Source organism: Portunus trituberculatus, chromosome 25, assembly GCF_017591435.1.
Source record: "Portunus trituberculatus isolate SZX2019 chromosome 25, ASM1759143v1, whole genome shotgun sequence".
Classification (NCBI taxonomy): domain Eukaryota; kingdom Metazoa; phylum Arthropoda; class Malacostraca; order Decapoda; family Portunidae; genus Portunus; species Portunus trituberculatus.
In genome coordinates, this window is record NC_059279.1 from 6,915,648 (window position 1) to 6,929,101 (window position 13,454).

General features: G+C 40.9%; 1 protein-coding gene across 1 annotated transcript; it reads left to right on the top strand.

Annotated features, from left to right (window-relative positions):
- Window positions 1-5,250: 5,250 nt before the first annotated feature.
- Window positions 5,251-7,006, top strand: LOC123508938 (piggyBac transposable element-derived protein 3-like). The gene is made up of 2 exons (XM_045262971.1): window positions 5,251-5,406; window positions 5,932-7,006. The coding sequence occupies exon 2, from the start codon at window positions 5,941-5,943 to the stop codon at window positions 6,610-6,612; it is 672 nt and encodes a 223-aa protein (XP_045118906.1). The 5' UTR covers window positions 5,251-5,406; window positions 5,932-5,940; the 3' UTR covers window positions 6,613-7,006.
- The last annotated feature ends 6,448 nt before the right edge of the window (window positions 7,007-13,454 follow it).

Here is a 13,454-nt window from a genome sequence, read left to right on the forward strand (position 1 = left end):
TAGTATAATTTAATTTTTCCTCCCTGCGTTCCACAATCTTATTCGTGCTTAATTCCGTATCCAGCTCAAAGCTTAGGACATCATGATCGCTTTTCCCCAAGGGACATTCATGTTCAATTTCCTCTTTTAGAGATTCCCTGGTAAATACCAAATCCAACCTTGCTGCAACATCTTGTCCCCTGCACCTTGTTGGTGATCTCACCCACTGTGTCATCAAGTTATTTGTTGCTACCTTTAACAATTCTTCTGCCCACTCACCACCGTTCACCACTTCGTAGTCTTCCCACACTATTTCTTTGCAATTAAAGTCTCCAACTATCATCACTCTATCCTTTCTGATGAGTTCTTGCTTCATTCTGTCTAGAGTATTTCTCATCACCATTTGGTACTGTTCATATTCCCAAGCACTGGTTCTGGGTGGTATGTATACTGTTATAATATTAATGTCCCTCTTGCCATCTGTTATAAGCATACTTATCACTTCCTCATTTCTCTTACTATAGTTCACCTCCTTCACTATCAGATCTTCCTTAGTAAGAACCATTATACCACCACCTCCTTTATTTTTTCTATCATTTCTCCATACTTTGTAGTGTTTTACAACAAACCAGTCTAGCTTTATTTCGGGCCTTAGCTTTGTTTCCACTACACACATTATGTCCGGTTCGTTATTTCTTAGGTAATCCATACATTCTAGCCTCTTAGACAGAAATCCATCTATGTTCGTGTAAGTCACTTTTATTCCATTCCTAGTCTCATTCTTCCATGTAATGCCTATTCCGTCTGTTTTATCCACCACTTCTTTAGCCTCCCATTTCTCATCCTCCAAAAAACTTGGTCTTTTCCTCCTCTGTTCTTTCGTCATTCCTCTCCTTCACTTCAGTTACAAGCTCCTTCATTTTCATTCGCTCATCTTGTGACATATTTCTTCTTATGTAAATTGTTTTGGTTTCCTCAGAGTCCTTAAGTTTCCAAGCCCTCCTCAACAAGGCCTCCGCTGCCACCTGAGACTTTAATTTCAATTTTAATGGTCTATTCTTGCCTTCCTCAAAAGCTCCCAATCTCACACTTTCTTCTACCTCAGCATATAGGTCCTCTTCTTCCACAGAGATCTTGTTCAGTAAAGACTTAATCCTGTCATTTTCCTTATCCCTCCTGTCCTGCCAGTTCCTGTTAGTTTCCTCCCAATCCTATTATGATCACACATTTTTCTTTTCAGCAATATCTCTCACCACATACTCATTTTCCTTTAGTGCCTTTACCATTTCCTCTGCGTAATCCCTTTATTTTCCTCTTCCTGCTTTTTACTATCTCCTAAAGGACCTTTGTACCTCCTGATGTTCATGGTTCACTTCTTTCATCCTGGTATCAATTAGATTAAGGCATTCCTCCTTCCTCAAGTCCCCTTCGGATATTTTTATCTCCATTTCCATGAGTTTAGCCTTCATCTCTTCACATTGTTTCCTTAGTTGTTGGTTTTCTTTCTCCATCTCTACTTTTTCCTTCAATAGCTCTTTATTCGCTAACGTTAACAAATAGATCTCTTTTTTGAACGAATCATTCTCGGCTAGAACTCTATCCAGTTTTTCTTCTATGGACAAAATGTTTAGGAACTTACTTTCCAGTGCCTGGATTCTTGCATCCATATCAAGTTTCTCCAGTCCTTTTGGCGTAGTAATAAAACCTTCAAAGTCTCTAGCTTGTCTAGACGCCATTTTTGTTATCGTCAGCTGATTACGGCCAAAACAATCACCGCCCACACTCTCCTCTCAGGGATCACTCTCCATATCCCTCACTTTCAACACTAAGCGACAGTAGGACATTAACAGGACACTAACTTAGAGTTACCCGGGCCCTGTAACACCATAGGTATTTTCCTTCTTCCCGTCCGCAGCCGGAGACGAGCCGTCCTCTCTCTGAGCAGACATGGAAGCCACACCAATCTCCGGGAATATGGAATGTAACATTTCAAGGGGTATGTGTGTACCTATAATGTACCAACTAACACATAATTGATCCTGTTCGTTTAGTGAAGTCGGGATGAGGCGGAGGGGGAAGCTGGGAGGTATCCCGGTCAGCTGAGAGCTATATCGAGTTCCTACATAAAATACGTGATGGTCAGATAGCCAACATTCCATATAAAACAATAGAATCACGAAGCAACGATCCTAAGTGGATGACAGACAGATTAAAGCAAAAAAGGAATATATTTAAGAGGCTAAAGGCAGGAGATGAAGCTTTAAAGCCACTATACTATGAATTAGTAAGATCAGTTAAGAGGTTAACGAGGAAAGCTTGAAGTGAATATGAGTTGAGGGTAGCCAGCCAAGCAAAGACAGACCCTAAGGGATTTTTTCAATTATATAAGATGAAAAGCAGGGAAGAAATAGGTCCCATAAGGACAACAAATGGTGAAATGGCTAGTTCTGCGGAAGAGATTAGTAGAATTATGAACGAGTATTTTTTAACTGTCTTCACCCAAGAGAACACACAGGAAATCCCAGATAGCGATGAGGTATTTAGGGCAGAGGATAGTGAAAAGTTGACTGATATCCTTATAACTAAGGCAATGAATGGTAGAGCAGGAGATAGATAAACTAAAGAAATTCAAGTCACTGGGACCTGATGAAGTTTATCCAAGGGTTCTAAAGGAATGCAAGGACGTTGTAAACGAGCCTTTAGCGGCACTTTTTAGGACGTCACTGGAGTCAGGTGAGGTACCGATAATGTGGAGAGAAGCTAATGTGGTTTCCATATTTAAGAAGGAGGATAAAACCCTAACGTCTAATTACAGGCCTGTCAGCTTAACTTCAGTTGTGGGTAAACTAATGGAATCAATAATAGCGAAAAACATTAGGGAACACCTAGACAAACATGGCTTGATAAATCACACACAACATGGATTTACGAAGGGGAAGTCGTGTCTTACAAATTTGTTGAGCTTTTATAGTAAGGTTTATGAGGTGGCAGATAAAGGTGATAGTTATGACATTCTATACTTAGATTTCAGTAAAGCCTTTGACAAAGTACCTGACCAGAGGCTCTTAAAAAAGGTTAAAGCACACGGTATAGAGGGTAGAATATCAAGCTGGATTAAAGCGTGGTTAGACGGCAGGCAACAAAGGGTAGTAATTAATGGTTCGAATTCCGAGTTGGGAAGAAGTAGTTAGTGGGGTGCCACAGGGCTCAGTTTTAGGGCCATTATTATTTCTAATATATATCAACGACTTGGATAGTGGAATTAATAGTGATATCAGTAAATTTGCGGACGACACAAAGATAGGTAGATTAATTAGATCCGATTCAGATGCCAAGGATTTACAGGCTGACTTGGATAGGATGAAGCAATGGAAAGATAGATGGCAAATGCAGTTCAATATTAACAAGTGCAGGGTGCTGAGCGTGAGTAGAGATAATCCAAGCAATAGGTACACAATAAATAACGTGGCACTAGGAAGTTCCAAGTATGAGAAAAATTTAGGAGTCATAGTTAGCTCCGATCTCGGTACAAGGAAGCAATGTATTGAGGCCAGAAATAAGGCGAATAGAGTATTAGGTTTCATCTTTACAAGTATTAAAAGCAGGAGTCCTGAAGTAATACTAAAATTATACTTGGCGCTGGTCAGGCCACATCTTGACTATGTGGTACAATTCTGGTCCCCACATTACAGGAAGGACAAAGCTCAATTGGAGTCAGTGCAAAGGAGAATGACTTAAAGGATAAAGGGAATGAAGGATATACCCTATTAAGAGACTGAAAAAACTTAGTCTGCATTCCTTAGAGAGACGTAGGTTAAGAGGAGACTTGATAGAAGTATTTAAGTGGTATAAGGGTTTTAACAAAGGGGACATGAATGTAATTCTTAGGATCAGTAGCAGGGACAGAACCAGAAATAATGGGTTTAAACTTGAAAAATTCAGGTTTAGGAAGGAAATGGGAAGAAACTGGTTTTCAAACAGAGTGGTTGATGAGTGGAACAGTCTCAGTGGGCATGTAGTCAGGGCTGAGTCAATAGGGAGCTTTAAAAGAGGTTAGATCAATTCATGGATGGGGAAGATAGATGGAATTAGGTAGATTAAGCACACTGGGATTGCCTCGTATAGGCCTGACAGCCTCTTCCAGCTTCCCTCCTTTCTTATGTCCATATGTTCTTATTTCCTTCGTCTTTCCTTAGAAATATAAATCGCACAGCTTTTCCTCTTAATTTCTTCTCACACTTGCTACCATGACACAAGTACATACACGCGCACCTGTATAATTATACCATTTTTAATGTAAAAAATTGTATGCACCGAGTCAAAATAGTTTCCTCTTATCTTTTCGGCAATAAGACAAGTAGAAAAGTGCTCTCGATATTGTTTCTTACCCTTAAGAGAATCCTACATCTCCTAGTGTAACTATTGAGTTTGGGTTTAGCTAAAGCAGAATGGAAGGAACTGCCTGATAGCTCTTCATGGACTAATATGGCGAGACTTGCTTGTTTGAACAATATGAAGAACAGTTTTCCTCCATAGGGTTACCATACACATACAAATTACTCTTCAAGTTATTTCCTGAACTTTCCCTCGTGTAATTCCTTGACTCCTCTCCACTCCTTTCATTTTCAGACCCATAAACACAATGGAGCGACAAAGAACTGCCTGTGCTGATGGACCTGGGAATGTTCATTTCTCCATGTGATCTTTATCAACACCGACCTACCAGTTAGTGTTTTTAATACTCTTTCTTTGACTCTCCTGCTTCTGCCAATGGCGAGAGTCAAGTCATGAAGTGGTCTGTGCTGACGGCGTAGAAAAAGCATTGTGGAGGCAGTTACTGAGTTGTGTATGGGTGTGTAGCTGCTGTCACTTGCATTATTGAAGGTGCATCAGCATTCATTCACGTCGAGGCACGCACGCCCGCACGCCCGCGCGCGCGCGCGCACACACACACACACACACACACACACACACACACACACACACACACACACACACACACACACGTGTGTTAAAGCCCTACACCTGTTAGCTCATTCTCTCCTCAGTCGCCTTGTTGACTTTTAATGTGGTGTATTAACCCATATTATCCCAATGACTACATATGTAGTCATGTATTTTAAAATACCACTAGTAATGATTAAAGAACCCATTTGAAATTTCATGGGCATTAACCTAATTCTGCACTCTTGCCTGGTCTATGAATCGCTAAAACTATGCATATTTAATTTACCCTTCATATATGGTGAAGAAGAAAACGGATGAAATTCAGGTTTTCTTCCACTTGCTACCTTTTCATGTTCTAGCCTGCACAGCATTGCCGTGGCTGCATCGCTGGAGGTGTCATTCACTCAGTCCCTTCTTGGATGCTTGAGGAAGTACATCTAATCCTCAACTCCTGCATTGACTTCATTTCCTGTTCTTGAGGTAAGTTTGCAAATCAATGACTACATATGTAGTCATTGGGCAAGATGCCAACATTGTATGTATCAACTATTTCATACTCTCTCTCTCTCTCTCTCTCTCTCTCTCTCTCTCTCTCTCTCTCTCTCTCTCTCTCTCTCTCTCTCTCTCTATATATATATATATATATATATATATATATATATATATATATGTGTGTGTGTGTGTGTGTGTGTGTGTGTGTGTGTGTGTGTGTGTGTGTGTATAGATGGATAGATAGATAGATAGATAGATACGTAGATAAATAGATAGATATAAAAAGATAGATGGATAGATAGATGTATGGTTAGATAGACATAGATAAATAGATAGATAGATAAATAGATAGGTAGATAGATAGATAGATAGATAGACATAGATAGATAGATAGATAGAAAAATAGGTGGATTACAAAATAACAGCTTATTGAAATGCCAGCAGTTACATAGTTATATATTTACTGTTGCTAATATGAGTGCCATCTAAAATTTTTACTTTCCTTCTTTTCAGGACAGCAGAATGGACTCTGGAACATTTTATGGACCGAAGATCAGATCCCAAAGATTTCTTAGGGATGCCATCGATTTTGCTGAGACCAGAGAAGGAGATGTAGACATTGTTATTACTGGTCCACCAGGTGGAGGTGACGACAGTGATATAGAGCAGCTCGATGATGACACACTTGTAGATGTTGAAGGAATGCCAGAAGAAGTAGCAGGAGAGGTTGATGTTATGTATGAAGAATCTGATGAAGACACTACTGCTTACCAAGTTTCCAGAAAAAAGCAAAAGCTTAGTGTGCCTAAATGGAAACAAAGTCACATTACCCCACAAGTGGACTTACAAAATGACAATTCAGTTGTGACACTCTGTAGCAATGCTATTGGGCTAGAGCCAATACGGCCAGTAAAGAGAAGAGTGAAGGACAAAGGTTCCGTAAATGTTCCTCAGCCAAATGTTGTTGCTTGCTACAATGCAGGTATGGGAGGAGTAGATTTGATGGACAGATCACTAGCAGATTACAGACCCACTATTCTAGGGAAAAAATGGTACTGGACTTTGGTAGTCAATGCAATAAATATTGCAGTTGTGTTTAGTTGGAGAGTTTATCAGCTATGTTACATCAGTCTCAACCAAAGCCGAGAACAGACTCACGACCTGGACCTTCATTTTCAGTTCTTGCAGATGTGAGGACTGACAATAGAAATCATTACCCAAAGAGTTGCCCAGTCAGACGTTGCACAGTTTGTAAGAAAAACTGCAGAATACAGTGTGCAAAGTGCAACAAATCCCTCCACTTGAAAGAATGTTTCCAGAAATTTCATGAAAAATAGAGTAGTACTTTCGATAGAATATCATTTCCCTGTTTTATTTGAATAAGGTGATTATGTTATGGTTATTTAATCGTTAGAATATTATTTCAGTTATTTTTAAAATATTATTTCAGTTTTTATTTGAATAAGGTGTCATGGTCATTTTATGTTTCTGTAAAGGAGCAAAGGAACAATTTATGAATACAAAAAATGTGAACAATGTCAAAAATATGTCATTTGAAATATTTGAAATAAATATAATGTGCTTAAAACTTTTATTTATTATCCTAACGATGCTCATTTTTACATTTAAAAACATAAAAAAACAAACAGCGAAGCGAAAAAAAATTATAATCACCTGGGAAGAGGAAAAAATTGGTGCTGATAATATATGAGGAACTGCACCCAATGACTACATATGTAGTCATGCTTTTATATAAAAGCAATAAGTCCCATATAAAAAATAACTCATATTCTTTCTTAATTGATGTGCTTTAAGTATTGTAACCAGATTTTACGAAATTTGAGACAGGTTAAGACATGTTGGGTTTATATGGGTTAAGGTATGCTACTCCAATATTCCTTAGCAAATTATACGTCTCTGAAAAATCTATCAATATGGCTTACCGGTTGATTGTTTTCTTCCATCGTTACTCCTAAGTCCTTTTCCTCATTACTTTTTTTAGTTCTCTCATCTCCCATCTTATAATCCCACTGGTCATCTTTATCACTTTTTCCCATTTCCATGACATGGCTTTTGTCCACATTGAATTCCATCTCCCATTTTTACTCCATTTCCAGATCTTGTTTAAGTCTTCCTGTAGTATTTCACAATCTTTTTGTTTAATGACTCTCCACAGTTTCGCATCGTCCGCAAACAGATTTATGTAGCTGTTCACTTCCTACTGGCATGTCATTTATATATACGAAAAAAGTATTGGCGCCAATACTGACCCCTGTGGCACTCCGCTGTCTACTGTTCTCCACTTGGACTTCATATCTTTAACTATCGTCCTTATTTTTCTTCCCCTTAAGTAATTCTTCATCCATCTCAATATGCTTCCTTGTAAGCCACCCTTCTCCTCTAACTTCCATAGTAATCTTTCATGTGGCACTTTATCAAACGCCTTTTTTAAATCTAAATAAATACAGAATTCTTAAGTTGAATATTATTCAATAAGTGTGTGTGTGTGTGTGTGTGTGTGTGTGTGTGTGTGTGTGTGTGTGTGTGTGTGTCGTGTGTGTGTGTGTGCGCGTGTGTGTGTGTGTGTGTGTGTGTGTGTGTGTGTGTGTGTGTTCGTTAGTTCAGGAACTCTCTCACACTGTCTTCTCAGGGGAGTTAACGAAAACACAGCTTGGGTTTGTCTTGTCCCCCACACACACAGTCCACAGCTCCCTGGCAAACGCCCGGTGGAGCACAACGGCCAGCTCGTGTGTTCGTCAGACTCCAACTAACGTAGCACCGTCTTGTCAATCTCTCGTCAGCAAAAACACGCTGACACTGGTGACCGACTCATATATTAAAGAACAGTTACAAATGCATTGGTTACAATAGTTAAAGTACTACTTAATCATAAATGAAAGAAATAAAATAAATGATAGTACTAAATATGTCTATGCTGTTATAATTACATTATATATAATCCAGCAACCAGAGGTCCCCACACTGAGCCTGTGGGAACGTATAGATTTAGCATTAGAAGTGCTTGCACGCACATGAAAATGAAAGGATGTGCTCTTCACTAAGATCAGCCTCGCTTCTCACGGCTGTGTGTAGAAACAAGGAAAAAAATAATTATGTACAATTCATACCCTAACACCATCTTTGTGGCCTTAGAAAATACTCATGGTGAGAGCAAAGCTTCTCTGAAAGTGGGTTGTCTTATGGTCCTCCCATCTCCTTCCCCAAGATGACGTCAGAATAATTCATATATCAAGAGCACGAATACCCTCTAGTGGCGATAGCAGACACCATCAGTATTGAAGGATAGGGAGAGCAGATATTGAATAATATTTAACTTATTTTTATTATCTCCTGGCCTTATTTTATTTATAACCTTTTAGTGACCAAAATATTGTTTAATTTTCCGTGATATTGGAATGCCTGGAAACTTGCCATACAAAATGAAGGAGCTAGAGCTCCAGTCTTACTTCAGTGACAATTGACAACATTGAAGTACGTGGTGAAGAGAATTTTTAAACCAAATTTTGTGCCTCTTATAGCCTCGTCTTGCTCCAGGTTGTGAGGGTATGGAGTGGCATAAGGTATCTTTGGTTTAGCATCATCTCCATTGTAACATTCAGCCCTCATAGACTCCTATGCCCCTCGCTCCTCATATTATATTGGTGTTTGCTGGCATCTAAGATTTTGTGGGTGTCAAGGGAAAATAAGTGAGGTTAGGAGAGGAGTTTGGACTGGACAGCATAGCCATAAATAACTTCAGGTTTCCGGTGTCATGCCCTATCGTTTCTCACAAATAAGATCTAAGAAAATCGACAGACAGGGAAGGATGTTATCTTGGCATTGGATGTTTGTAACCCTGACCTGACTGGCAAAATCATACTTTGGTATAATATGTCGGAAATTAATCAGGATAACTTGCACTGGTAGCCCAGTTTTTTATGACGTCATGTGACTTTCATTGTTACATGACGTCAAAGAGTACCCAATCTCTTTTTTGCCTTACGGTATAGGTTTGTCTCGCCAGTTTTAGCCAAGTTTCAATTGACTCTTACGTAAAGCTGCTCTCATTATCTACATGCCACAAAGCATGACTTATTTTATTATTCTCCAAGTATCCACTACCTCTAAATAGCATCCTTGTCCCAACAGTTAGGAAATCTTGTTTGCAAAAAGTAACGAAAGTTAGTTTTCTCAATCCTGAGTAAAAATGGTCTTTTATTGTATGTACCATGTACCAACGTTAGTTTGTTATTATTCTAATATGGTTTCCTCTCGTTTTGTAGAGCCAGTGGTGAATGCAGGCACACACTTAGCAAATCACGCAAGAAGGACATTTCGCTGTTTTCCCATGTTTGTTCACAAGGCCGCCTGCTCACCTTGTCCCCCCGAAAGCTGACAAGTTGGCAAAGCAGTTACAGCGGACATAGAAAACTGGAGGACTGCATTCAAAGAATATCAATGCGAGAAAAAGACGAAACAAGACTGGGGCCTCCCCCCGCATTTTGGAAAGAAAGGTTGATCCTTCATCCTCGCACCTACCCAACAACAGCTTCCTAAACCAAGGACCGGCTGCGGATAACTGGTATGGAGATTTAAGTCAAAGCCTCAAAGTCAAGCAGTGGAGCCCTAGGCCAGAGCGGAGGAAGTCCTGTGGCGACGTGATGACCCACTCCTCTAAGAGGGGGGTAGGTCAATCTTCATGTATACCATACCTGATGTTCCAGGTCCTGGCTCCACTCTGTCTGTCCCTCCAGGAGCTGATGTTCCTGTCTTGCTTACCATAACCACAAAAAGATGTCCGGCCAGCTACGTTGCATTTATACGAGTTACCCTTCAGGTCTTCTTTGCTGCTGGAGTTGTGGGCCAGAATGAACTACAGTTCACAGTAGCCACGCTAGTCAACGTGTGCATACAGTTGGCTGGGCCCGCGAGGCAGTGGCATGAGCCTTTGTCTATGTTGAGTGGCACTATGCTAGACTTGACGTCAGAGGTTGTTGGAGCGCACTATTTCTCTTCACTGATGCCTACTGGAGCTGCTGACGAGACCGTGGGTGCCCCATCCTTTGCGGTGCCCCCTATCTGGTCCTTGAAAGGAGCTTGAGCAGCCAGCCAATTAAGGAAGAGAAAAAGCATAAAGCCTTTTTAGGCCTTCCATAGTCAGACAGGTTGTAAAGTGATCCACCCAAACACCGCCACCGCACCGAAGCCACACTTGGGGAACTGGGGACAAGAAGGGGAGATATATCACTGTAATGACAAGTGTTGTGTTTGTGTGAACGATAAAATTTGTTAAATTGTTGTAATGATAACTTACTTTAATGGACATACATACATACTATTTTATGGATGGATATTCTGCATTCCACAGCCATAGCCAGAACTAACAGGGAAAATATAGAAGTATTATATCCAGAGATATGTTACATGAATAGTTGTTCAATGATAAAATCTTTTAGTGTTGTAATCTGTTGAATACATAACTGCTACAGTTTATAAGACCATGGTATGTATATATGTGTAAATTAAAGATTTAATTAAAATTATATCCACTGATGTTTTCAGGTGTAACAAATATTGTTCTTATTTTATTTGAACATTTACTTCACCTTCCTACCTTCATTAATGCAATGCAAGCAATGAAATTACTTTTCCTCATATATCTCGTCCCACCAGGTTCCCAGATAACCCACAACTAGGCAAAAATCCTCCTTTTAGGTAATATTTAGACGAATTTCTCATCACTCTTTATCTGGCATTTTTTATAATATATAGTATTTCTCTGATCACCTATCCGTTTCCACTAATATGTTCGTAACATATAACCAGACACTGAGAAGGACGAGGGGTCCTTTAGGGGTGAGAGGGCTCACTTCATGACAGTGGCTGGGGCTTGGTGTATGGCAGGTCAGTTCTCATGGTGAACCGTGTGAGGCGCGGCAAGGTTGCCTCGTCATTACCCTTACGCCCACGGGACTGCTGGAGTGGAAGGGTTCATCCTGGCACCTGGGCATATATGTATCGCTACGCCTCCCACTTAACATGATGGGGTCCCATCACCTTATCCATAAGTGCCGTACATTTTGTCTTGTGTAAGAACAGAAGATCCTTGCTAGGCATTTCTTTTAACTAACTTACCCAGATAATCAATAGTTCTGATACTTGAGTGACAAGCAATATGCACTGCTAATGTCAGTTCTGCAGCTTTAACAGTGTTGTTGACCTCTATTTGGATACTCCAGACTGAAATAAGGCCCTCATCAACTTCGTTGAAAAACAGCCCAATTGAGCAGGAAAACCGCTGATCTGGCAATCCTGCTCGAAGGGTTAGTTAGCATTAACGAGTGATGGGCAGATACTGAAGGAGAGTTACTCATATGACCAGAAGTTTTATCGAATCGCCCAAGCAATGTCACACACCACGCCTCGCCACATCACCACTCAGTGGAGAAGGAGCAGCGCGCGCCAAGCTCCGCTGTGAGGGAAGGGCTCTCTCTTTAACGTTCGTGAAATGATAACTTTAAATACCGTTTCTTCTGGGTGACGACTTTACCCTTTCCATTCAACACGCCTCGCACCAACCTACTCGTGACCGTGAACTGCCCATCTACAGATTAACCGCTGCCACCGCCTCCTGCTCCTACTACTCCTCCCCCCACTCCCCCCTCTACACCGACAATACAGCCTCCTGCTCCTCCCCTTCTATATGTATTGTACCCACATACCGCAGATGCCGCTACCGCTGCCTTCTGAGGGTTATTTTGCTGCTGTGTCAGGTGTCTGCAGCCTGGACGTATGGGAACAACCCACACTGCTGCTGCTGCTGCCGTTCTTCACGTGACTACAGGACGACATCCACTTGTGCCCTCCACACGGTCTGCTGCACCACCTGCGGAAGTTAATGCGTTACAACACAGTTCATATTCTCACGACATTACACTCATGGTTAATTGTGTATCAAAGCTACTTACTACTAAGACACGAGGTAACGTGTGTACAGGATTAAGGAAGCGTCTCAAGAGAAAACGCGCTTGGAACAATGAACTCTGCGTAATTCAGTGTTTCGGTGTCTCGAGGAGGGTTTGGACCAGTGTTGCCAGCTTCAGTCTGCTTTTTGTTTGGGAATAGATTTTTTCACGAAACTGAATTACAAAATTTGAGGAGACATTAAAAAATATATAAATGCAAAGTAAATATGGCTTCTTTCCAATACTAATATGTATATATTATTTAGTAAATGTTTAAACGATCGAAATGCAATAAAAACTGCCAAACGCAGAACCCGCGTAAATATCCCAAACGCCCTCAAAGGCTTCATGATGTGACCCAGCCCCAGGCTCGCCACCGCTCCTCTTTAACCCTAAGTTGAAAGTGATCATTTACTCAGTTCCTTCCGGTAGTGAATGCAATTAATGATTTATCGCCCTCATTCTTAGAGATACATAGTTGATTAGTTGTATCATTCGAATATTGCTTATGGATACCATGCAAATGAGCAGCGGTGTCAAGAAAACATGTGAGACGCTGCCTCGGCAACACCGGTGCTTCGCAAAGTAAGGCGATGACAACAGATAAAGTTGGAAAAATTACACTTACCTTGCCAATGTCATTCTTCAACACCTGTGGGACCATCACTCCAGACGATGCTATGACAGTAACGTGGATGAATGTTAATTGACAAACTGACACGAGCAGATCCGTCATCCACAAATGCTCCACGACTGCCTTCCCTCACCGCCTCACCGGAGCCCCAGCCAGACCCTGCCGCTTCCACGTGGCCGAATGATGGTTCGAGTCTCCGCCGCCAGGGTCAAACAATCGGCGGTGTCGCTGCTACATACTCCTTATGGCAACTCTAGGAAATTCATATTGCAAAGTAATGTTTTTTATGAGTATTTCTAAAATACAATTTGTACTTGACCTCTGAACAGACGTCAAAGCATAAGCCAATGGGCATACTAGGCCTTTTAAGGCCTGGCAGGGTGCAAACGACACAGTAATCACCTCTAAAGAGTTGACAACCCAGCCACCAGTGCTCT